Source organism: Ruditapes philippinarum, unplaced genomic scaffold (assembly GCF_026571515.1).
Source record: "Ruditapes philippinarum isolate M1 unplaced genomic scaffold, ASM2657151v2 ctg328_1_1_1_1, whole genome shotgun sequence".
Classification (NCBI taxonomy): domain Eukaryota; kingdom Metazoa; phylum Mollusca; class Bivalvia; order Venerida; family Veneridae; genus Ruditapes; species Ruditapes philippinarum.
Genome location: NW_026857729.1, coordinates 207,126 through 234,147, shown reverse-complemented (window position 1 = coordinate 234,147; position 27,022 = coordinate 207,126). Strand labels below are relative to the sequence as shown.

The window sequence follows — 27,022 nt, the reverse complement described above, 5'->3', positions numbered from 1 at the left end:
ATTTGTCAATTCAGTAGAATTTCACAATTGTAAACATTTGTAAATCCAAATAAAATTTCATATAGTTATTCTTTTTGTGTTAAAATGCGGGTTCATCGCTTATTACAATCGACCGATATCTTTCAGTTACGCTTGTTTTGCTGTAACCGTAAATTTTCAATTTATTTAAAAAAAAAATGTTTAACAACAATGTTATAATTACAAAAAGATGAGTAACATTTTAACTATTCCTCTTGGCAATAATTTGCTTTAATACGTCGCTTTCAATCCTCCATTTCAATTTGTACCAGATTTAATTTCAGTTGGTTGCCATGTTATTATTATTATTATTATTATTATCATTATTATTATTATCATTATCATTATCATTATTATTATTATTATCATTATCATTATTATTATTATTTCTATTATCATTATTATTATTATCATTATCATTATTATTATTATCATTATTATTATTATTATTATTATTATTATTATTAATTTATTCCATGCGTGGCGATAAATCGACTGAAATAATGTTGTGAAAATCCAGTATTTTACATGTAGCGCTTTTAGAAAGAGAATGAACAATAACAGTGGCTTTGACATATCAATTTTATTTGTGGTTACAGCTTGGCCAATTTCTTATAATGTCTTGTAGTTTTGAATGCCTGTCATAAATAAATGTAAGTAAATGAAAACCATTTTTCACGTAACTAAGGCAACACTTTCATCGCAATTACAATTTATACCTTTACTATACGCCCAATAATGAAATGGTATCATTGTTTATTGACCAGCCATGTGTAACACAGGCCACGCCTCTACCGGAGGGTTGCTTTGGACAGCTGTGGAAATAAGCCGAATATTTTCTTTCTATTAGTCATTGCTCTACTGGACCAATACACTAGCTTTTTCATTTTAGCACGAAAAAAAGCGACGATTTAACTGTACTGGCATTTGAAGAAAAATGGCGGGAAATCATAAATTGTCTGGTCCCCCTCTTGCTAGAGGTGCAACTAAGGCGTTTATTGGTTCCAACGTTTAAGTTCTTATTATTCTCGTGGACGAAAACCTTTTTTAGAAAAATTGAATCACAATTTAGGCATTTTGAATGACCTTTTGACAGCTGTCTTCTCAAAAGAGACTTAAAACCATTTAAAACAGGTCTTTTACGTCACCACTCTTTTATCTAAAAATCTAATACACAAATTTTGGTACTTAATGTCAAAAACAGATTAAAGCATATCATTTATTAGCATTTCAAACCTTCATTTTTATTTGTTTCAGATTAAAGTGGAGTTCTCATATAAGAAAATTGATATCAAAAGCCTTGTTTGTTTCAATCAAGCGCGAGCACTTTAAATATACGTTTCTTTTTCTTACGCAGATTGAAATTTCAAAATGTCTTCAAAGTTTCAATAAAGTTTACAGGATTGTTTTTCTTTTTAACACTCCAGTGCATAACACTCCAGCCAGTGCACTCATTTAAGATCAAAACAATAATCGATGTCCAAAGAGAGCTTTTATCAAGTCAATCCAATATGTAACATTGACATTTCAAAATGGAAATTCAGCAGGTAAAACGGCCGTTATGATTACCCACTAGGGTTAGAGAGATTCAATGAACAACAAATGTTGGTGAGTGCAGATCCTGGTATACCTTAATACACACGTGATGTCAAGTGTCATGTGTGTCATTGGTGATTACGAGCGCCATTTGCGACAATGGTTATCAGACGAGAATCATTATTGCAAATAGCCATCACACGTAGATCATTTGTGCCAATAGCAATCTCACGTATTTCATTTGTGCCATGGGCCATCACAAGTTGATCATTTGCGACAATGGTTATCGCACATGGATCATTTGTGCAAGTGGCCATCACACGTAGATTATTGGTGCCATTGGCCATCACACGTGTTTAATTTTTGACAATGATTAACGCATGTAGATCACTTGTGCCAATGGTCATCTTCAGGTAGATCTTTTGTGCCATTGGCAAGCATACGTAGAAAATCTGTGACAAAACGTATCGCAAGTAGATCATTTGTGCCATTGTCCGTCACACGTAGATCATTTGTGTCATTTGCCATCTCACGTATCTCATGTGTGCCATGGGTCATCACAAGTTGATCATTTGCGGCAATGATTATCGCACGTGGATCATTTGTGCAAATGTCCATCGCACGTAGATATTTTGTGCCATTGATCATCACACGTAGATAACGTGTGTCATTGGCTATCACAAGTAGACCATTTGTGTCATTGACGATCACAAGTGGATCATTTGTGCCATTGACCATCACACGTAGATCTTTTGTGCCATTGACATTCACACGTAGATAACGTGTGTCATTGGCGATCACAAATAGACCATTTGTGTCATTGGCGATCACAAGTAGATCTTTTGTGCCATTGACCATCACACGTAGATCATTTGCGACAATGATTTTGGCACGAAGATCATTTGAGCAAATGGCCATCTGACATATCTCAATTGTGCCATTGGCAATCACAAGTAGATCATTTGCAACAATGATTACCACACATAGATCATTTGTGCCAGGTAGATATTTTGTGCAATTGACCATCGGACGTAGATATTTTGTGTCATTGGTCATCACACGTAGATCTTTTGTGTCATTGGCCATCATTCGTAGATCAATTGTTCCATTGGCCATCACTCGTAGATCATTTGTGCCATTGACCCTCACACGTAGATCATTTGTGCCACATTGACCATCACTCGTAGATCATTTGTGCCATTGACCATCACACGTAGATCATTTGTGCCATTGGCCATCACACGTAGATCATATGTGCCATTGAAAATCACTCGTAGATCATTTGTGCCATTGACCATCACTCGTAGATCATTTGTGCCATTGGTCATCACACGTAGATCTTTTGTGTCATTGGCCATCATTCGTAGATCAATTGTTCCATTGGCCATCACTCGTAGATCATTTGTGCCATTGACCATCACACGTAGATCATTTGTTGCCATTGACCATCACACGTAGATCATTTGTGCCATTGGTCATCACACGTAGATCTTTTGTGCCATTGGCCATCATTCGTAGATCAATTGTTCCATTGGCCATCACTTGTAGATCATTTGTGCCATTGACCCTCACACGTAGATCATTTGTGCCATTGACCATCACTCGTAGATCATTTGTGCCATTGACCATCACACGTAGATCATTTGTGCCATTGGTCATCATTCGTAGATCATTTGTGTCATTGACCATCACTCGTAGATCATTTGTGCCATTGACCATCACACGTAGATCATTTGTGCCATTGACCCTCACACGTAGATCATTTTGTGCCATTGGTCATCACACGTAGATCTTTTGTGTCATTGACCATCACTCGTAGATCATTTGTGCCATTGACCCTCACACGTAGATCATTTGTGCCATTGACCATCACACGTAGATCATTTGTGCCATTGGTCATCACACCGTAGATCTTTTGTGTCATTGACCATCACTCGTATCTCATTTGTGCTATTGACCATCACACGTAGATCATTTGTGCCATTGACCATCACACGTAGATCATTTGTGCCATTGACCATCACACGTAGATCATTTGTGCCATTGACCATCACACGTAGATCATTTGTGCCATTGACCATCACACGTAGATCATTTGTTGCCATTGACCATCACACGTAGATCATTTGTGCCATTGGTCATCACACGTAGATCTTTTGTGTCATTGACCATCACTCGTAGATCATTTGTGCCATTGACCATCACACGTAGATCATTTGTGCCATTGACCCTCACTCGTAGATCATTTGTGCCATTGACCATCACACGTAGATCATTTGTGCCATTGGTCATCACACGTAGATCTTTTGTGTTCATTGGCCATCATTCGTAGATCAATTGTTCCATTGGCCATCACTCGTAGATCATTTGTGCCATTGACGATCACAAGTAGACCATTTGTGTCATTGACGATCACAAGTGGATCATTTGTGCCATTGACCATCACACGTAGATCTTTTGTGCCATTGACATTCACACGTAGATAACGTGTGTCATTGGCGATCACAAGTAGACCATTTGTGTCATTGGCGATAACAAGTAGATCTTTTGTGCCATTGACCATCACACGTAGATCATTTGCGAACAATGATTTTTGGCACGAAGATCATTTGAGCAAATGGCCATCTGACATATCTCAATTGTGCCATTGGCAATCACAAGTAGATCATTTGCAACAATGATTACCACACATAGATCATTTGTGCCAGGTAGATATTTTGTGCAATTGACCATCGGACGTAGATATTTTGTGTCATTGGTCATCACACGTAGATCTTTTGTGTCATTGGCCATCATTCGTAGATCAATTGTTCCATTGGCCATCACACGTAGATCATTTGTGCCATTGACCCTCACACGTAGATCATTTGTGCCACATTGACCATCACTCGTAGATCATTTGTGCCATTGACCATCACACGTAGATCATTTGTGCCATTGGCCATCACACGTAGATCATATGTGCCATTGAAAATCACTCGTAGATCATTTGTGCCATTGGTCATCACACGTAGATCTTTTGTGTCATTGGCCATCATTCGTAGATCAATTGTTCCATTGGCCATCACTCGTAGATCATTTGTGCCATTGACCCTCACACGTAGATCATTTGTGCCACATTGACCATCACTCGTAGATCATTTGTGCCATTGACCATCACACGTAGATCATTTGTGCCATTGGCCATCACACGTAGATCATATGTGCCATTGAAAATCACTCGTAGATCATTTGTGCCATTGACCATCACTCGTAGATCATTTGTGCCATTGGTCATCACACGTAGATCTTTTGTGTCATTGGCCATCATTCGTAGATCAATTGTTCCATTGGCCATCACTCGTAGATCATTTGTGCCATTGACCCTCACACGTAGATCATTTGTGCCATTGACCATCACACGTAGATCATTTGTGCCATTGGTCATCACACGTAGATCATTTGTGCCATTGACCATCACTTGTAGATCATTTGTGCCATTGACCATCACACGTAGATCATTTGTGCCATTGGTCATCACACGTAGATCTTTTGTGTCATTGACCATCACTCGTAGATCATTTGTGCCATTGACCCTCACACGTAGATCATTTGTGCCATTGACCATCACACGTAGATCATTTGTGCCATTGGTCATCACACGTAGATCTTTTGTGTCATTGACCATCACTCGTAGATCATTTGTGCCATTGACCCTCACACGTAGATCATTTGTGCCATTGACCATCACACGTAGATCATTTGTGCCATTGATCATCACACGTAGATCATTTGTGTCATTGACCATCACACGTAGATCATTTGTGCCATTGACCATCACACGTAGATCATTTGTGCCATTGACCATCACACGTAGATCATTTGTGCCATTGACCATCACTCGTAATTCATTTGTGCCACTGACCATCACACATAGATCATTTGTGCCATTGACCATCACACGTAGATCATTTGTGCCATTGACCATCACACGTAGATCATTTGTGCCATTTTACCTCACGCGTAGATCATTTGTGTCATTGACCATCACTCGTAGATCATTTGTGCCATTGACCATCACACGTAGATCATTTGTGCCATTGACCCTCACACGTAGATCATTTGTGCCATTGGTCATCACACGTAGATCTTTTGTGTCATTGACCATCACTCGTAGATCATTTGTGTCATTGACCCTCACACGTAGATCATTTGTGCCATTGACCATCACACGTAGATCATTTGTGCCATTGGTCATCACACGTAGATCTTTTGTGTCATTGACCATCACTCGTAGATCATTTGTGCCATTGACCATCACACGTAGATCATTTGTGCCATTGACCCTCACACGTAGATCATTTGTGCCATTGACCATCACTCGTATATCATTTGTGCCATTGACCCTCACACGTAGATCATTTGTGCCATTGACCATCACTCGTAGATCATTTGTGTCATTGACCCTCACACGTAGATCATTTGTGCCATTGACCATCACACGTAGATCATTTGTGCCATTGGTCATCACACGTAGATCTTTTTGTGTCATTGACCATCACTCGTAGATCATTTGTGCCATTGACCATCACTCGTAGATCATTTGTGTCATTGACCCTCACACGTAGATCATTTGTGCCATTGACCATCACACGTAGATCATTTGTGCCATTGGTCATCACACGTAGATCTTTTGTGTCATTGACCATCACACGTAGATCATTTGTGCCATTGACCATCACACGTAGATCATTTGTGCCATTGGAGATCACACGTAGATCATTTGTGCCATTGGAGATCACACGTAGATCATTTGTGCCATCGGAGATCACACGTAGATCATTTGTGCCAATTGCCTGATTGTCATCGTTGACGTTTAACTTTTCTTTGGTATTTTTATAATTAAAAAAAACAACATCACGTGAATCATTTGAAAAAAATCTTATCTCATCAACGTATGTACTCACACCTTTATCATCGTAATGATACAAGCATTTTCTTCCTGAGACTCGCGGTACATACATTTAGACATATAGAAATAATGAAAACATTTTAAAACAATCCATTTAATCTTTGTTTGATCTAGAATTGTTTTTAAGTGAAAAAGAATTGTGGGTCACCGGGCACGTTAACGAGTTATCTGCCTTTGAATTTGCATATTTTGCTTATTTCGAGAGCAGATAATTTACATTTAGGGTAAACAAATCGTTTTTCTTTTCATTTATAATCATATTTTTATGTAGTTGTATTCCTTTTGGGTATTTGTGCGAAATTTCAAGAAATGGTAAATAGTCGTTTGTGTATTTCTCTTCTTTACTTAGCCTTGTACCATTTTTTGGTCTGAAGAAAATAGCCGTTCTTTACAGTTTCCAAAAAATCTTTTAAGTTTTCAGTCTCTGTTCCTAAACTGAAAAAAGTTAAATTTAATGGACTTTCTTTTGTGACTAAAAATGAAATAAGCAAAAGTATAAAATAATAGTTAAAACAATATAATTTAGACTTATATACTAGTTATTTCCTTTTGAAATAATGAACTAATGCGCCTATATACGACAATTCAAGGGAAGATAATTCGAAAACGATCGAACGATCCTCATTCTTTTTCCGGCTTTTTAGAAAAAAATTCTCTGCGCTAGTTCCAATTTTTTTCTTCATATTATAATTTCCCATTTGGGGCAAAAATATCTTAACGAGACGCTATGTCCACCCAGGGGTCGCTGGTTCAATCCCCGGACCAGGCGAAATTTCTCATGACAGTTGATCTCAGATATTTTACGTTAAAAGGTCATTTGTCTCTCACCGCGGATTTATAATTGGTTAATTTACGTGAATAAACGCAGAGATATAACCAAACATGTTTTTAAATCGGCGCAAAAACACGAATCAAATAAACAAAGTATTAGATTTATCAAAAGAAATTTGATAGAAAGGGCACGTTTTAATCTATTATCCCCTTATATTTAATGTTAAATGTGAGTCATAAAAGAACTGCTTTAAATTGATTTTGCGATGATCATCAAACGTGACATGTCGTTTCAAATGTATTTTGTTTATTTGATACGTTCGTTACAAAGTATATTAATATCAGCAATGCCACAATTATTTACGTATTTGTTTTCATTGAATAAAAAAAACATACCAAAACATCTTGATCAACTACAAATCGCAGACGTGCATTACAGAAGCGACATGTGAAAAACAAACATATGAAATATTTTAACCGTATCAACACGCGACTTAAGAAAAATGCGCATGTTTACGTTTCCACCGAGGGTGTGATAAGTAAACCTGATAACAAATTGTTACTTCTTTAAACGTTCATAAAAAATAGTCCTAATTTGACCGCAAACAGGATCAAATAGCAGTAAGTTGAATCTATGAAACAAATTTATTAAAACAAACTTGCATTAAATAAACACGACATCGACAGCTGTGTTTTAGAAATTCAAAGATGTAAAATTTTCCATGAATTTCTGTATTTCCGCCCCATTAATGTGCCTAACAAGAGACTTTTGTTCCTGTTCAAGAAATGTGACTCATTTTTGCTTCAATGTATTCAATGATGTTTGAAAATGTGAAAAGATTACATTAAAGGTATTTGGTCGCATTTGGACATAAATATTTCAAAATGTAAAGTCATTTCATGATTAAATGATCATTTGAATTACGTATGGTCGTTGATATTTGAACCATAAATCAGTAATTTATTGCCATGTAGTTACAATACAAATACTTCTTCAAATTGTACTCAAACATTTTTTCCTCAAGACATGTCCAACTTCGATTTTCTAGATTGAAGCGGCATGGGTTCTTATATGCTGTCTTAAAGGTACATTATGCCAAGAAACATTTGTTTCCGTTCTTTAGGAAGGACAATCAAAAGTTTTATCAGTAGTATTTTGACTTCCATACAAATATCAAATAACTATATATTATATATATCAACTTATTGCCAGGATGCAAAAGTCTGTTGAGGTTAATGAGTCAATGAGTAACTTAAAAAAAGAAAATAAAAACACTTCTGAGGCATATTGTGTCTTTAAACCTTAATTGTCGAAAGAAAAACTAAGAAAAAAATCAACTAAAAAGTAAATAAATAATTTTTTAATCTTACATAGCGTTGAGGCAAAGGCCACAAGTACTACTCTATGTGTTCAGTTGTTTTCATTTTTTTTCTACTGCGTTACAACATAAGGCATATATAGGAAAAGTCACTGTCCCCTAAAAGTGAATTAAGAGGTGTTCTCATAAAATAATTACCCCTATTCGGAAATAAACTTTAATCGGTGGACTAAAGGGTCAAGAGTTCCAAAGTTAAGCGACCTATTATATTAGCTTAAACATTGACTAACGTATAAATATTTTGAAATTTTTATTGCTTTAACCCGTGACAAATACATATATCTGTGCTAATCAACAGTTTTTAAATCGGTCACCCAATTCCTAATAGAAGTTATCCAAAACTCGCCATATTTGGGTTTCCGATGTAATTTCCAGTTACCCGTCAAAGCTTCACGGTGTACAACCGTTCACAAAAATCGATTAGTTAACCTTTTGCGGACGTGACTGTGCTGTTGGATAAGCTGGGGAAAATCAAAAATATTCTTCATTCCTAAGAATGAAATTTCTCTACCATTATTTGTTTTGTCTGACGACCCAAACAAATAAAAACATGCTTAGGTTGAAAAAAATATTATGCAGATCTTAAACTGTCTATTTGTCTAGTATATGAAAACTGTGCATACATTCATAGGGCGTGTCTTTGAAAAGTTTCTTTGGTGTTCATTTCGCGAAATTTTCCTTTATATGTTGCAATGAAGATTTCGAATAAGAACAAAAAAGGTTGTTATTTGAGAATATGATATTTAAATTCAGTTGTCGTATAAAATTCCGGAAACAAAGTGATCCCTCGGAAGTATTAATCACATCAAAATTACAAGAGAATTTCAGACTCGGCTTGATTGAGTCTGTACATGAGGGATAATGAATGTGTGCAACATCCCCCACGCCCCCTAGTACTGGCTTGAGCGGTACTCAATTCTCAACACTTAATAGTGCTGGCATCAATGATCCCGAAGGATCAGAAAATATAAGAACACTGAAGTGAAGTACGGGGCAACTTTTTTTACAGCTTAATACTTTACTTTGGGACCATATGCAATCCCTACTTGAATACTGTATAATCACTCTTAGGATATGGTGCCTGCTTTTTAAATTTGTCTGTTGACGTCTTATTTGTGATATGAAGGCTTTTTAACCTCCGAATCCCTTTCAAAATTCCATTTTTTAGTTCCGTCCATTGTTTTCGCGCGTTTAGAGCACACTCTGTCTTTTACATGGGGACCACATGCTGCTTGTCATGGAATTAGGGATTCCGTTTTTCTCTATCTTCAGAAAGTTATGAAAGTTAGTTTCCATATCCTTGGTTTGATAATGGTATTCGAGAATGGTGGTTGTAGGAGATGCATTTGATGATGTTTATAATTTTATAGAAGAAACTTAACTCTATTTGTATATTGTTTAAAACGTGCACCATTTTTTCAATATAAAATTCTCAAAATAACAAAACAAGTTTATAAATTAATATCACACAGTTGATCGACAAATCAGCATGGAGATAGACACTGTGTACAAAAATGCACACTTGGACATAATCTTGTCATCACACAAAAACTGAAATTGACAAGTAGAAAGTAGGAACACACCCTTTCATATTTCCTATTTTTTATCGCCAAAAAATTACCGCAGTGACTTAAGAGAGTTCTTTTAAACTATCATAACAAAGAGCTTTTTAAGGTATGAAATACTGTTCGATGCCTTAAGAAAAAAGGAAAGAATTCCAAAATGGCGTGCGTGTTACTACAACGAAAAATAACCAATTAGCCCTTATCTACCATTGGCTAATTTGCAATGAAATTCCTTGTTGTGTCATCAAATTTCGAGTACTTGTACGATATATTGGGTATATATTAGCCGGGTGTGACAGTTCATAGACATTTAAGACATGCTTTTTGGACGAATTGTCATTTAAATAACAAGCGCAAAATTTCTCAGCTTTTAAACTTGTTGACTCTTTCGGAGTGAGAATTATTTACTTCATTTGATGTGAAGAAGGAAATTGTAACGGTTTAGTTCCTGTGTCTATCTATCTAAACTTGCTATAGAAATATTAATTAAACGATGATTTTAAAAATCATTTTTGCGTGTGCAATTTTTCAACAAGCGTATAGTCATGGCTGGATGAGGGATCCAGTCAGCCGCTCAAGCGCTTGGAGAATCGGATTTCCGACTCCAAAGAATTATAATGACATGGGGCTTTATTGCGGTGGATTTAATGTAAGTTTGGTTATGTGTCTTGGTTATCTTATCATAATTTAATGTAAGTTGTTTATCTATTATCATTATTATGTACTTATTTATTTATTTCTTTATTTATTTATATGCAATGCATTGCGATAAATATAATACATGCATAAGAAGTGACAATCCTAATTAGAAATTGAATTGTGATAATGAATGACAAAAGTGATCCACGTAGAATGATGGATGTTAAAGATATAATAAATAAATGGTTTTATCATTTGGCAATTTACTCAGATGACACTGGCTACACTTGTGTTAAGTAGCAGTTGTAAACAGGTCACCAAATTCATAATAGAAGTTATCCGAAACTCGCCATATTTTGGTTTTCCGATGTAATCACAGTTATGAGGTACTGAAGAATCAGAGCTAATGGAAATCAATCAACAAAAAGGCTTAGATGATTTCAAAGAAGTGTTCTTTGGTTTTATATTTAAAAGATGACATGGTTATGGCATCTCTTACATGTTGAGGTAGGGAGTTCCACAATGTACACCCCTGGTTTAAATGCCATAACCTTTAATTTTAGGAATTGCAAACCTATTACTGTCAAACACTGCCATATCACTGAGGTCTGAGTAAGAATCTTGAATTTTAGATCTAAATCTAGTTAGATAATTGTGAACGCTACAAGCTGTGGTAAAATGTTCACACATGTAACCAGGGGCAGTATTGGAACTAATTCTAAAAACATGCCATAGAACCAGATGATCTCACCCTTTTTGCAACAGGTAGCAGCTTGAGAGATGAAAATTGTTCTTTATCAATATGTGACCTAGGATGTATGTTCATCACGAAGCTAATGAGTTTATTTTGTGAAATCTGTAGCTTGTTTTTCAACTCTTGTGTTAATCCATAAAACCAGGCTGATGCTGTGTAATCAAAATGACATTAAATAAGGGACATAACAAGTAATCTCCTTTTATAATAAGTAAGGAACTGACCTGTACGGTATAAAAACTCCAAAGGAGTATTTGACTTCTTGATAACAGACCTTGCCATAGCCTCAAAAGATAGTGATTGGTCAATGGTCGCATCAAGATATTTGACTGAAAATTTGGACCCTGTATGTTTACCGTTGCAGGAAATATCAAGGGTGGATTGAGATTTCAATCTCTGTTTAAAACCAAAAAGGATTGACCCTTGCAAAGATTCAGAGACAACTTGTTGCATATCAGCCATTGACTAATTAACTGCAAATAATACAATCAAATCTTAATGGGCAAGATTATTTTGCCAGTTTACCTGCTGGCAATATGGAAAAGCCATGTTTGTTCTCGAAATCGTAAAATATACAATCACGGATATTAAATACATATATATGTATACGAGTATAATATAAATCTGTGGTACAATATATTGGTTTTCAAGCAGTTAAAATTAGAAACCGCATCGCTTTCAAAATTGTGAGAGCTCGCCAATTATTGGCTGTTTGATAAAGCACAAGAAAATGACCTCTTATCGTGCCGTCAGATCCTAATACGTAGTGTTAATTAAGAGCTGATTTTAACCAGATTCTGTTCAGTCTTTTTTTTTAATTTTCAGGCAGTAACTTTTATTTAATTCTATCCTTAACAATTTTATCAAGCATTAAAATATTAGTCATTTTTTTAAATACATACTAGCCAATTAGTTTGAATATATTCATTTTCCGAATAATTACATATACATATATACATATAAAATACAAATCAACATTTGTATATTCAAGAAAAGTATTAATCTTATAAATTTTTTCTCCTTATTCACTTACCTCACAAGCCAATTCAGTTCAAATTAAAAAAAATATAAATTAAAGTCACTTTAAAAATAGCATACTTGTTTTTTATAATTTATTTTTTTTCTTTACTTAAACTTTAAACAAATGAACAAAAACTTTTAATGAAATTCCGTTACATTTATATCGCAACTATTTAAAGATATTATTAAGACATTAACATTTTACTGTTACACAAGGATCGCTGGTCACACTAAAATTGTTTGTGCGAATTTGTGAATTTGTGCCAGCTCGAAATTGCAACATCTCTCAGGTCCATTGCATTTAAGGGATATTCAGGCAAAATAATGACAAAACTATTAAAATGATCTTATGTACTCAAATCACGCTAAAATGACATTTCTTGAAGTTTCAGCATGAATTTCTGTTTAAATTCTATATATTTTGGGTTTGAAGCGTAAATATATAAATGTTGAACAAAATTTAGATGGTCTACCAATAGAATCACCTAACAGTGTTAAAACAAGTCAGGTGACTTGAACACACCCTTGAAGATACAATAACAGATATTGTGGATATGGTATGATTAAACAAGTCTAAGTCATTCATTTGACATGTTCTTCAACATTTCAAGAGTTCACTGTGACAACTATTGTGAAATCCTAACGCTCTAACCTTACCCATGTGGGTCAAAGAAGGAAACCACAATTTTATTCTTTATATGGAAAAATGTTTTGTTCCTTTGACTGTTTAATATATTCATTTTGAGGGCATTTACAGAATTAAAAACTAAGAAATGAAAATTTTGCCTGTGTCTGCCTGCGGTTTTCGATGTTCAACATTAAAGCTCGTGCAAAATGCAATTTATTGGGGAAAGCAACATTTACAGAACGCAGTCCTGACAATGTCAAGTCATATAGAATAACCGGAACGGTGCCCAGTGGGACACTCGACAGGATTGGGACAAATTCAAGGGAAGGGGGCGTGTATTTGAAAAGTTTTTTTCGGTATGTTTTACCGAACTGCTTTTCTCCATGACAGGTTAAATTCCGAACACAGTTCTTTTTTAAGAACAAATAAGGTTGTCTATTTGGGAGTTAGACTTTTAAATTGCAGATAGTATTACAATAATTTTAGTTTGGTATAACTCATTTTGTGTATTGTTTGAAACGTGCACCATTTTGTTCAATATGTAATTCTCAAAATAACAAATATATATATTAATATCACACAGTTGATGGACAAATCAGCATGGAGATAGACATTGTTTACAAAAATGCACACTTTGACATAATCTTGTTCACACACAAAAATTGAAATTGACAAGCGGAAAGTAGGAACACACCCTTTTATATTTCCTATTTTTTATCACTACAAAATTATCGCAGTGACTTAAGAGTTTTTTTATAACTATCATTACAAAGAGCTTTTGAGGTATGAAAAACCTTTCTTCGGTGCCTGAAGAAAGAAAGAAAGAATTCCAATATGGCGTTCGTGTAACTACAACGAGAAATAACCAATCAGCGCTTATCTACCATTGGCTAATTTGCAATGAAATTTCCTCTTGTGTCAATTAGGTTGAATGCGGCTTATCAAATTTCGGGTACTTTAACGATATCTTCGGGTATATATTAGCCGGATGTGATCGTTCATAGACATTTAAGACATGCTTTTTGGAAGGACTTGTCATTTACATTTATCAAGCGCAAAACTGCGCTACTTTCAGATTGTCTGATTATTCGGAGTGAGGGGATAATTTGCTTCATTCATGTGAAGAAATTAGTAAATTTTGATTAATATAAATTTTGTTATCGTTCAGTGCCTTTGTCTATTTATTTATATCTGCATCAGAAATATTAATTAAACGATGATTTTAAAAATCATTTTAGCGTGTGCAATATTTCAACAAGTGTCTAGCCATGGCTGGATGATGGAACCAGTTAGCCGCTCAAGCGCTTGGAGATTTGGATTTCCTACCCCAAAGAATTATAATGACATGGGGCTTTATTGCGGTGGATTTAATGTAAGTTTTGTTGTGTGTCTTGGTTATCATATTATTATTTTCTTTTGATTTTGTTTGTTTCCTGGTTGTTGTTTGTTGTTCCTGGTTTATAATTTTTTGTTTGCTTTTTATTTATTTTTTTTCTTTCCTGAAAAAAAAATGTTTCTACCGATGAAATAAATTCATCTTTTATTCAATATCCGTCAATGTTTATCCTTGGATTTTAAGATTGTTACAAAGGTTAAATTCGTATTTCAAATTAATATCGTAATAAACCAACGAAATCTTAAAAATAAGACATGTCTTAAAATAAGACATGTGAAATTTGTAAGAATTTATTTTAATAAAGAATTAACTTTGTGAAACATGGGACTATATAAATACTTCTTAAAAAGTAAGTTCAATAATTGTATGCTTTTTTGTCTGTTTTGGCATAAGTTAGAAACGTAACAAATGCAAGAAATTACCCTCTCACCAGCACCGCTTTAAAGTTGCATGTAATATAAAAGGAACAAGACGCGCAAGGTTTAGAAATCTTGCACATATCGGAAATAATTCGACTCCTTGTAATGACAATAGGTCTTTTGTTCAAACGATTGTAAGTAATTTATTGAATATTTTGAACATACATTTTATATTTTTATTATTTTAAATGAAAACATTCTCGCGAATAGATCATTTGAATCATATTCTTATTTTTAAAATTCTCTAAAAAATAAAAGTTAAATGCACATTACGTGTTTGAAAACGTTAAAAGTATTTCATTAAATTGCAGGCTTATCATAAAATATTAATAGTAACAATGAATCTTTCACTGTTAATATTTTTATATGTTTTTTGATGAATATTTTATTATTGTTGTGAAACTATGTAAGTTTTTTAAAAATCTTTAATAATTTATTTAAAGGCCCATTATGCTTCAGAAATACTTTAAATTTTATTCCTCCAAAGCTTTTTATTTTGATGCCCTGTTAATAGTTTCTAAAATGGTACTTATTGGCCAAGTATCTGAAACATCTGTTGCCTTTGTCAATTATAGTGTTGTATGGAATTTGAACTACTACTTTGTTTACATTGTGTTACTTTTAAGATATTTTTTTTCAAATTCAGTGCTACTTTCTTCAGGTGATCAGTAATCAAACACTCTCTAAAACCATTATTTAACATTTTAAAACTCATGTTTGCCCTTTCTAAAAATCGAAAAAAATATTCATTACTGAGGCATTATGTGCCTTTAATGCGTGCTAGCTTTATTTTTAGTAAGATTATAATATCCAATTATGTACATCCTTACCATATAGATATGGATAAAAATTGGAAAATATTAGCCAATCAAATCTCCGGAAAGGACGTGCTTTAACATAAAAAATGTGATAATAATTTTTAGTAAGATTTATGAAACAATATTCTTTAATAATCTTTAAATATACCTATCAAAATCAAAGGAAATTACTGGCTTTGAATTACTGACAAAAATCCTGTAAAAAAGATGATTAAAAATATCTCTGAAATAAGGAAAGACAATGAATACATGTATATGATTTAGAATTTCCGACGTACGGCTGAAAAGAATTTGTGTACGAGTTATGTACGTGGAGTGAAGTATGGCTGTTCACATATCCAACGACACCGTGGGTGCACATAATCACCAAATATATTTATATACATCTTGAAATAATCGCTTAATAATATTTAACGGATTATGTAGGAATTTACTGGATTTAATGGGTCCATCAATTTGACATTTTGTCATCCCAGTATTTACATTGGAATCTGCCATAAAGGTGAATGATATAGAATCTGATAAAAGTGCACGCCCCTTGGTGATTATAATGTACTTATAAAATTTAATATTTCAAGAATGTCTTTTTATGAGTGTTGGTTGTAAGTATGGATACTTCAGAGTCATGAAAAAAATGTTCTCTTAGGAATATCACCAATATTTTTTTCGACGCCCAGAATCACAATTTTCAAGAATGTATAATATATACTTTTGGATCATTTTAAAAGAAATAAAAACGGTTGATGGAAAAACTACTTTTAGTGACATGGAAGATGTTCAATTTGGAACATTACAATTTTTCCTAAGCGTCGAAATTACAATTTTCAAGAAAGTATGATGTGTACTATACTTTTGGATCAATCAGTTTAAAAGAAATGACCGTGGTTGATGTTAAAATTGATTAAGCAACTCAATATAACTTTTTTTTTCGTATGGTAAAATCAGCAAACATTTCATTTTTGTTCATAACAGTAAGTGAATTCCCGGAAAATGCGGCACTTTTTCATCTTCGATTTTTTTTATATAAATATGGAATCACATTAATAACTTACACATATTTACAAATACTCTGACTTGTTTGTATCAATGGGAAGTTGATACAAAAAAGAAAAAAGAAATAGTACTAATACGGAGCTACTTAATTATTTCAACACCCCCCCCCCCCCTCTCCCCCACAAAAAACAAAACACAAAAAACCCCGCGTACTCCTCGTACATTTAATTTTAACTTCCCAGCTTGTACTGACCATGTCATTCTACTTTTCCCGTGAAGAACTCTAAATTTTTATAAGAAAAATTGTTTCTATCTTATACTTAATGATACACATTATAATGTAACAATAGTTGTGTTGTGTGTTTTAGACCAGGATGGGGTATGGTGACAAATGTGGAATATGTGGCGACCCCTGGGTGAGTGAAAACGCCATACGTGATAACGAGGCTGGTGGGAAGTATGCTACAGGCACTATCGTCTACACATACAATGTAAGTATGGATAGTACCAAATAAACAAAGTATGTAGAAGAAAAATAAGAAAGAAAAAGAAAGGTCCTGCAAAAAAACATATCACAAAGGGTGAACTTTGATGTGTAGTTTTTTAACCTAACCGGCTAACGTTAAAAAATGCGACCTCAATGACATAACTTTTTTTTTCAGGACTTGTTACCCGACATAAAACGTGCCGATAATGATAAAGAAATAAATGTTTGACTTGTCTTTACAGATGGGGGTTGAATTTAATATTACGATTATCCTTACTGCAAACCATTTCGGATGGATGGAATTCAGGATTTGCCCAAACAATGACGTCAAGAAACGCGTCACTAAGGAATGTCTTGACCAGCATGTGCTTCAAAGGGCAGACGGCACTGGACCCAAGTAAATGTTTTTCCAATTAATAACATTACAAATAGATGTTGTTTTTTTATTTTAAGATTTTGCGTGATATTTAAGAATTAAGCAATGTTACAGACAAATGTCAATACAAGATATTTTCATTTTTTATTCACATACTATTATTATTATTATCATTATTATTATTTATCATTATTAGTTATATTATAAGAATCTTACATTGGCTGCCGGTACAGACCGGAATATCTAGCTCGAGAGTAACTGTTTACGGCGGTAACGAGGCTCTACCGAGTTTCCGCTAAACAGTTACCCGAGAGCTAGATATTCCCGTCTGTATTTGATTCTTTTTCTTGCATATAACATATCAATTATTTTCAGAACAGAAATAATGAAAACTGATATTATCATTGCGCTCTTTTTCTTATAGTAGCGCATGAACTTACAACTTCATTCATAACGGTAAAATAACGTCATCCCAAGACGCAATTCATTCATAAAATGCGCGCGTCAATGACGTCATTTAAAGCACGCGACTTTTGACGTCTTATCTGTGATACGCAGGCTTCATAACCTCTGATCTCCTTTCAAAATTCCATTTTATTAAGTTCCGCCCATTGTTTTCTCGTTTAGGGCACACGCTTTTTATTACTTGGGGACCATACGCCGCTTTTCATGGAATGGCACGGAAGTGTCACATTGAAGGTTCCATGATAACCGCCGTATGAACACATCTGCGGATGTTTCTAAATTCAAAATTTTACTATTTCATGTTTAAATGTTGAATTCTGCTTAAGCCGGTGCTAGGGGGCGTGGACGGTAACTTGCACTTTCCAGTACCGTCCATGAACAGGCTCAATCAAACCGAGCCTGCAACATTTTCAATTTTGCCGTGTTGGGCTTTCTTTAGGGATTCTATATTTATCTATTTTATGATCACATCCGTGTTACTTGTGCCGTGTGGCGGCTGTAAAAAGTCTCCCCGTACATTTAATCAATGATGTTATATTTTCGATCCTTGAAGATCGTTCAGCACGTCATTATTGTTGTGCTTGTGGTATTTTTAGTTTCAACTTTTCGGCATTTTCTAGTTGGGTGGTTCCAATATTCCTACTTGAATAATGTTTAATCACCCTTAGGATATGTTGCCTGCTTTTTAAATTTGTCTTTTGACGTCTTATCTGTGATACGCAGGCTTCATAACCTCTGATCTCCTTTCAAAATTCCATTTTATTAAGTTCCACCCATTGTTTTCTCGTTTAGGGCACACGCTTTTTATTACTTGGGGACCATACGCCGCTTTTCATGGAATGGCACGGAAGTGTCACATTGAAGGTTCCATGATAACCGCCGTATGAACACATCTGCGGATGTTTCTAAATTCAAAATTTTACTATTTCATGTTTAAATGTTGAATTCTGCTTAAGCCGGTGCTAGGGGGCGTGGACGGTAACTTGCACTTTCCAGTACCGTCCATGAACAGGCTCAATCAAACCGAGCCTGCAACATTTTCAATTTTGCCGTGTTGGGCTTTCTTTAGGGATTCTATATTTATATATTGTCTTACATGGGGGTGTAAGAAAGAGTTTTCTAGCACCGGTGTAAACGGTAGATTATAAGTGTCTTTCACCGGCTGCCGGTACAGACCGGAATATCTAGCTCGAGGGTGACTGTTTACGGCGGTAACGAGGCTCTGCCGAGTTTCCGCCGTAAACAGTCACCCGAAAGCTAGATATTCCTGTCTGTACCGACAGCCGGTGTTTGATTCTTTTTCTTGCATATAACATATCAATTATTTTTAAACAGAAATTACAAAAACGGATATTCTCGTGATGCACTTTTTACTTATAGTAGCGTATGAACTGACAATTTCATTCATAACGGTTAAGTGACGTCATCCTAAGAACGCAATTCATTCATAAAAGGCTCGCGTCAATGACGTCATTTAAAACACGCGACTTGTCTTACATAGGGGGTGTAAGATAGAGTTTTATCACACACCCGTGCCGATTTTGCGACTCCGTAAATATGGTATTGCACGGCCGTGCATATATTTTGACGTGACGTCATTAGCGTTATACAAACATAGCGCTAAATGTTAGCGTTATACTGAAAAATGGCTGTTATTTCACTTTCAATGGTCTTTATTATGGGTATGTGATAAATAGAATATTAAATTCGTGTAAGTTCCATACTGAATTTATTGCACTCGTTAAATAAAATAATATTATGCTCGCCAGAGGCTCGCATAATATAATTTTATTCAACTCGTGCAATAAATTCAGTATGGAACTTACACTCATTCAATATCCTCTATTTCTAGCCCCGGTGTAAACGGTAGATTATCCTGTCTGATATGCAAGAAAATCCTGTCTGATACCGGTATGCAAGAAATTAAACAAACGCCATGTGTTGTAATGAAAAATAGCTATGTGTTATATTACTTTTATGCAACTCGTGTGTTGCATATTAACATTTTCTTGCATATCAGACAGGATTATCTACCGTTTACACCGGTGCTAAAATATAAGAATCTTACACCGGCTGCCGGTACAGACCGGAATATCTAGCTCAAGGGTAACTGTTTACAGCGGTAACGAGGCTCTGCCGAGTTTTCGCTAAACAGTTACCCGAGAGCTAGATATTCCCGTTTGTACCGGCAGCCGGTGTTTGATTCTTTTTCTTGTATATTACATGTCAATTATTTTCGGAACAGAAATTATAAAAACTGATATTCTCATTACGCACTTTTTTCTTATAGTAGCGTATGAACATACAACTTCATTCATAACGGAAAAATGACGTCATCTTAAGAACGCGATTCATTCATAAAAAGCGCGCGTCAATGACGTCATTTAAAGCACGCGACTTGTCTTACATGGGGGGTGTAAGACAGAGTTTTCTAGCACCGGTGTAAACGATAGATAATCCTGCCTGATATGCAAGAAAAAATCTGTCTTACACCCCCCATGTAAGACAAGTCGTGTGCTTTAAATGACGTCATTGACACGCGCCTTTTATGAATGAATCACGTTCTTAGGATGACGTCATTCTTCCGTTATGAATGAAGTTGTAAGTTCATACTCTACTATAAGAAAAAAGTGCGTAATGAGAATATCAGTTTTCATAATTTCTGTTCCGAAAATAATTGACATGTTATATGCAATAAAAAGAATTAAACACCGGCTGTTGGTACAGACGGGAATATCTAGCTCTCGGGTAACTGTTTAGCGGAAACTCGGCAGAGCCTCGTTACCGCCGTAAACAGTTACCTTTGAGCTAGATATTCCGGTCTGTACCGGAAGCCGGTGTAAGATTCTTATAATTGTTACTTGAGTTCAATAAAGACATGTTCTGTTTTTCTAGGACAATGATCAATGACAGACGCACTGGCCAATGGATAATGGCTTACAAGCTACCGAAAGGAATGACATGTACACAATGTGTTATACAATGGAAGTATCATGCTGGTAAATATTTAACATCAATGTTCAATATAAATTGTAAAATTGTGATTTCAATCTGATTTATTTATTATTTAATTTATTTAATTTTATATATAGAGGATATTCAAGTTTTGTCTATAAATACATGATTTATTTTCATCGAGTGGTATGAAAATAAATATTTCATGAGTGGCGATAGCCACGAGTGAAATATGGTAATTTTCATGCCACAAGATGAAAATAAATCATGTATTTATAGAAAAAAACTTGAATTTTCTGTTTATTATATACATTTTTGACATTAAAATTTGAAAGACTTTCCCTTAAATTTTCCTTCGCTTTAACTATTACTTTATTGATGCAATGAAATATTGACAGTATTTAATTTAATTGCAACAGGAAATGTTCTCCACTAAAATAGTCTTACGTTTCTCACGTCTGACATTTTTCACGACCCTCCCGTGAGATTCGTAAGATCTTACATTTTTCACGGGTCTGACGAATCTCACGCTACACCGGCAAGACACCAGTGAAAATACGGAAAATATGTTTCACTGCAGTGAAAAATAAATTTTTACAGTGAAAATACGGAAAATGAAAATACGCATTTTATTTCATCAATATTTCTCAATATTTCATTTGTAAGTATATAATAAATAAATTTATTTGTTTATTCATGATCAATTAATTAATTATTTGATTAATTTATATATTTTTTTTTATTTTTTATTTATTTATATATTTATTACTAAATTTATTTATTTATTTATTTATTTATTTATTTATTTGTTTATTTATTTATTTATTTATTTATTTATTTATTTATTTATTTTTATTTTTTATTTATTTATTTATTTATATATTATGCGACATAAGAAAATTGGCTGTCATTTAAACAAAATATGTTTCGAATTTTCTTATCACATTAACGACATAGAGTACGAGTATATTTGAAACCGCATTACCACTTTCATACATTAACGTACTTTGGAAAAGCAGAACTTGTTTCGGTAACGGCTAGGACAAACTAATTGAGATATGTACCATTGACTTTAAAAGTTTACACGTTAAATAGGAAAAAAACTTTTTTAACCTTTATGTTTCCTAGTTACTGAGGCTGTTAAATTTAATACACATGGTCACAATTTACTGTCTCTAGCGACGATGTTATATAATTATTTTTTTCTCCTAAAACTGTGAGGTGAAATGCACTGACAGCAACACGGTAGGTCCTATTGGGAAACATGCATATTGCGGTTTTGATACTAAAAATAGGTTATAAAAGCAATTACATTTTTTTAATGTAGACTCTATTTTGAGAGAAGCAAAAAATTAAACGCCCATATTGCCACAGATATGCAATTATTATTTTTTTCAAAAGCTTTTTATTTTTGAGGTCAGGCATAAGTTATTGGCCAATAACCTGAGCTATAGTTGTCTTGTGTTGCTTTTTGGCAATAAGTATAGTATAGAAGTCAAACTACTAATTTATTTACATTTTGCTACTTTTATGACCCTTTTACAGAAGGAAATATTAAGTAGTTTATGAGACAAAAATTTGCCTTATGAACTTGAGATAAGAACTGCCTTAAGGATCTTTTGGCATTTTTCACTGCTAGTCTAAACAATTCAACTTGTATTAAATTTTCCGAGCATAAGCACCTTTTATATTGCGGGCTAGATTTGAACCCGTATCATTCTTACAAGCAGATGAGGATGTGCACGTGTTTATTATTGCGGTGCTCTTGTCTGTCAAAATAGTATAATCTAATCAAATCATGTTTTTTTTTCAATTAGGAAATAGTTGGGGTGTCGATAGAGACACGGGAAAATCTTGTCTAGGTTGTGGGGACCAAGAAGAGTTTTACGGCTGTGCTGATGTAGCAATAAATGGCAGCGATCAAGCACCTCAAACTACAACACCAAAACCTACACCTAGACCCACACAGCCACCCGTTGTATACACCCAACCACCGCCTGTTGTGACACAAGGTCCAAGGGTTCAGACGACAACGCAACCACCGCTTACAACACCAAAGGTATTTCAGACACACGCAGAATTAAAATAATTATGTATCTTCTCTTTGCCATAGAGAATTTACTTCTTGTATAGTATTAGATATATTCTGTTTTTAATGTGATTGCTAGAAAAATAGTATTGCGTGTACTAACAAAATAAATCCTAAATATTTCTAAGAAATCATAATGTATTACATTAATGGTAATTAATATTAAAATCTGTGACAAAAACTCCTCGGATAATATAATTATTAAACCAGGGTTATGTAAAACTGACTTGTTTTGTCGTGAATTATCATAAAGATTGCTTGATAGTTTTGTGCAAACTTGGCGGGAGTTTCTTAATTCTTCTAGCAAACTGTTGTTCTATAAATGTATTAAAATTGACTATTATACCTAGATCAAATTGCAAATACATATTTCCTGGCACTCATTGTCAAATTTAGTGGCGGTTTACTTTCATTATGTTATAATACTGGATTCTCCAATAATATACCAATTGGTTACAGGATATGTCCATTCTGCTTTACTGACTTTGACGATGAATATCACGATGAATATCACATTCAATTAAGTTTTACTCACTTTTACTTTCTAACTACAGGAATTCATCGGAATGAAGATGTCTTGTAAAGGAATTCACAACTGGGCCAATGATCCTAATCTAGATAAATGGTGTACAGACAATTGTGCTATTGGAAATTGTCCAGTCTACGCATGTGACTGTTCCGGAAGTCAACAGCTTGTAACTGATAAGCCAACGACGACGCAACGACCAACCACACCAAAACCTACCACTACATCAACCACGCCTACTACTACATCGACCACGCCTACTACTACATCGACCACGTCCACAACTACAACGACCACACCTACAACTACAACAACTACGCCTAGACCAAAAACTTCTACGGGCCATGTAATCACAGATAAGGTAAATAACACCAATAAATTGATATATATAATTATAAAAAAATAACATTTCTTCATTACGATATAAATCAACTGCTGTTACAATTGAATAAAACACGAAACGTTACGCGAAGTTCTATTTTTATTGTCAAATATGATTTTTTTTAATTCCTTTGAATAATTTTGAATAATTTATAGACAAGATACACTATATATATGTTATATTTCAGCCAAACCAACAGATTGTTAACCGTGTTGAATGTAAAGCAGTAAATAACTGGGCAGGAAATTCATATTTCGACAGGTATTATTATTTTCTGTTCTACAACATCCACATTACTTCGTACACTAGCCGTTTATGCAACCCTGTCAAGTTAAACATTTCATTTGGTATTGTTTGCTTTTGTTTGCGCCTTTGCGTCTCTTCTGACATTCTACGGAAGATATTGGACTGTAAGCTATTTTGTTCCAATCATTCTATCTAAATGAACCCCATTTTACCCGCTTATTAACATTTCTGTCTATAAATAAAACCCAAACCCTGTCAGGAGCAAGCCGTTGCTTCCTTGAGCAAGAAACTTTACAGTCATTGCTTAGTACTGGTTGGTTCTAGGATCGCATTCAAGAGTGTTTCAATATAAAGGTTTCAGCTTCCAACACCATCGGATTTAAATAAATTTGTATGAACTAAATAAAACTTGAAATATGAAAAGAAAAAGAAAATCAGCAAGTTGATTATGTAAATTGAAAATTGCCATGATTAAAAACGACAAAAAGGAGAAGAAAATAAAATATCAAAATAATGAAAAATACTTTTTCATTTCAGAGTTTGTGCAGACTCATGCGCTCGAGGAAACTGTCCACCAGAATCGTGCAAATGTGATTTAGTTCAAAAAGTAATCACACAGTCAACTACGACCACTCTTCTCCCTGAAACAACAAAGCCAGTGACGCATGTCAGAAAAGTGTGCCGTGCTAAAGGTTCTTTTGCCGGAAATGACGTTTTTGATATTTGGTATGACTGGTTATTATCGATTCCTTAAGGAACTCAACTGAAACCAAAAGACAGAAAAGCATAAAAATCATACATTTATCATCTCGTGCACATAAAACGGGAGCAAATGTGCATTTTACCCTGATTTGAATCTAAACATTTAAAACGCCTCCCTTTCGGTCATTTTGCACAGTTCAAAAAATTATCTCTTAAAAAAAGATTGAGTGTATATTTTGCACCAAATTTTTAATCCAGACCCATATCACAAACCTCAATATTGTTTGAAACAGTGAAATTACCACTTTGATAATTTCACTGTTTTGAATTTAAGCCCCTAACGTTGTTTCAGTGAAATACCAGCGTGCACAGTACTGGGTACCAACTTAATGACGTGACGTCGTAAATGACGTCACGTTGTATTATTATTTGGCGCGCTTTTCATTCAATATTAGGTTTAATGTCTTTTTAAAACGTTTATTTGCATAAAATAAAAAGAAAATTTGTTTAGTTTAGTGTAAGATCATAATATATTTCACCCTGTGAACACAAAAAGTTCATATTTCACTCGTGAAATATACCTTTTGGTGCTCACTCGGTGAAATATATTCCGATCTTACACTGAACTAAACAAATATCCTCTATATACGAGTATATATTCTTAATCCTTTCAAAATACCTCAGTCTTTTTCACAAATCATGTTACCTCTTTAATTTAAGTCAATAAAGATATATAGCTAGTATAGCTACTAAATCTTTCAAAGGCTATCATGGTCCAAGTGACTTAAAAAGTGATGTAATGAAACGGTGTCATTCACGATGAGAAAATGTTGAAAAACATTTTTTATGTAAAATATGAAATTTTAAATTTCGCACTTTTTTTCAGGTGCACTAACGAATGTAATAGAGGCGTGTGTCCAAAAGCAAATTGTGAATGCACCGAAGCAGTAGTTCAGCCAACCACTACAACAACAACAACAACTAGAAAACCGGATGTGACGTCATTAGGCAAGTGCGTGTCAAGCGGATCGGTCGGGAGCGGAGATTACTGGGATACTTGGTGCCAACAATCCTGTGACAGGGGTGCTTGTGAAAGTGTATACTGTAGATGTGGTTTATAAATAGATTGGAGATGGATTTTTGGATTACATTTGCATTTTATGTAAAAAAAATCAGACACAATGGTTGTTTTCTCAATTGCAAAATATGCCTTTCTCCAATGTCTTATACATAGTTTTTTTCCAGGAAACATAACAATTTATTCTGAACAAAGTCTTCAATGAATTTACAGTTTATTTTTTTATTAAACCATTCAAAGAAAAATTAACATTTGTTCTTCAAAATGTTTTTATCATCAATTCTGTGGGATCACGTATGTTTGCAAAATGTATTCCATTTTTAAAGCCGGAACAACAAGCGTAGAATTATTTACAACTCTACAAGTTTGAAGATAGTTATGAAACACTTCCGTCCAAAGTAATGGATGTCTTTCGCTAGATAATGTCTTTTCTTTTTTTGTGTGTGTCAAAATAAAAACATTGTCCCAAACTCTTGTGTTGACTTAATTGTCGTAGAATAATAAGAGCATATAAAATTCTACAACCGATCAAACCGATATTCCATTTTAACATTTTTACAATCAAATAAACCGATATTTGTATACTATTTGATAATAACCACGTCATTATTAAAAACGAATTCACTGTTCCCTGTTTTACTATTGAACTGAAAAATTGGCAACATAGGTCAGATACATACACCTTTATGCAAAATTTAAACAAACTTTACAGAAAGGGATATGATCGATACATAAATAATGTTAAAAACAAAGAAAAAAAAGACAAAAAAATTGACTCTTCTGGGCCGAAAGTTTCAATGTACATTGTAGTTGACTGTTTGGATACTCT

General features: G+C 34.2%; 1 protein-coding gene across 2 annotated transcripts; it reads left to right on the top strand.

Annotated features, from left to right (window-relative positions):
* The first annotated feature begins 10,511 nt into the window (after positions 1–10,511).
* LOC132750727 (mucin-2-like) lies at positions 10,512–26,663 on the top strand. 2 transcript variants are annotated; one of them, XM_060740762.1, is made up of 9 exons: positions 10,512–10,869; positions 17,256–17,378; positions 17,617–17,771; positions 21,111–21,214; positions 22,988–23,229; positions 23,814–24,146; positions 24,355–24,428; positions 24,951–25,139; positions 26,002–26,663. In XM_060740762.1, exons 1-9 carry the CDS (start codon positions 10,714–10,716, stop codon positions 26,234–26,236), a joined length of 1,611 nt encoding a protein of 536 aa, XP_060596745.1. In that variant the 5' UTR covers positions 10,512–10,713; the 3' UTR covers positions 26,237–26,663. The 2 variants fall into 2 exon arrangements, with proteins under 2 accessions (XP_060596745.1, XP_060596744.1); XM_060740761.1 differs by lacking the exon at positions 10,512–10,869 and adding an exon at positions 14,293–14,633.
* Positions 26,664–27,022: the final 359 nt, after the last annotated feature.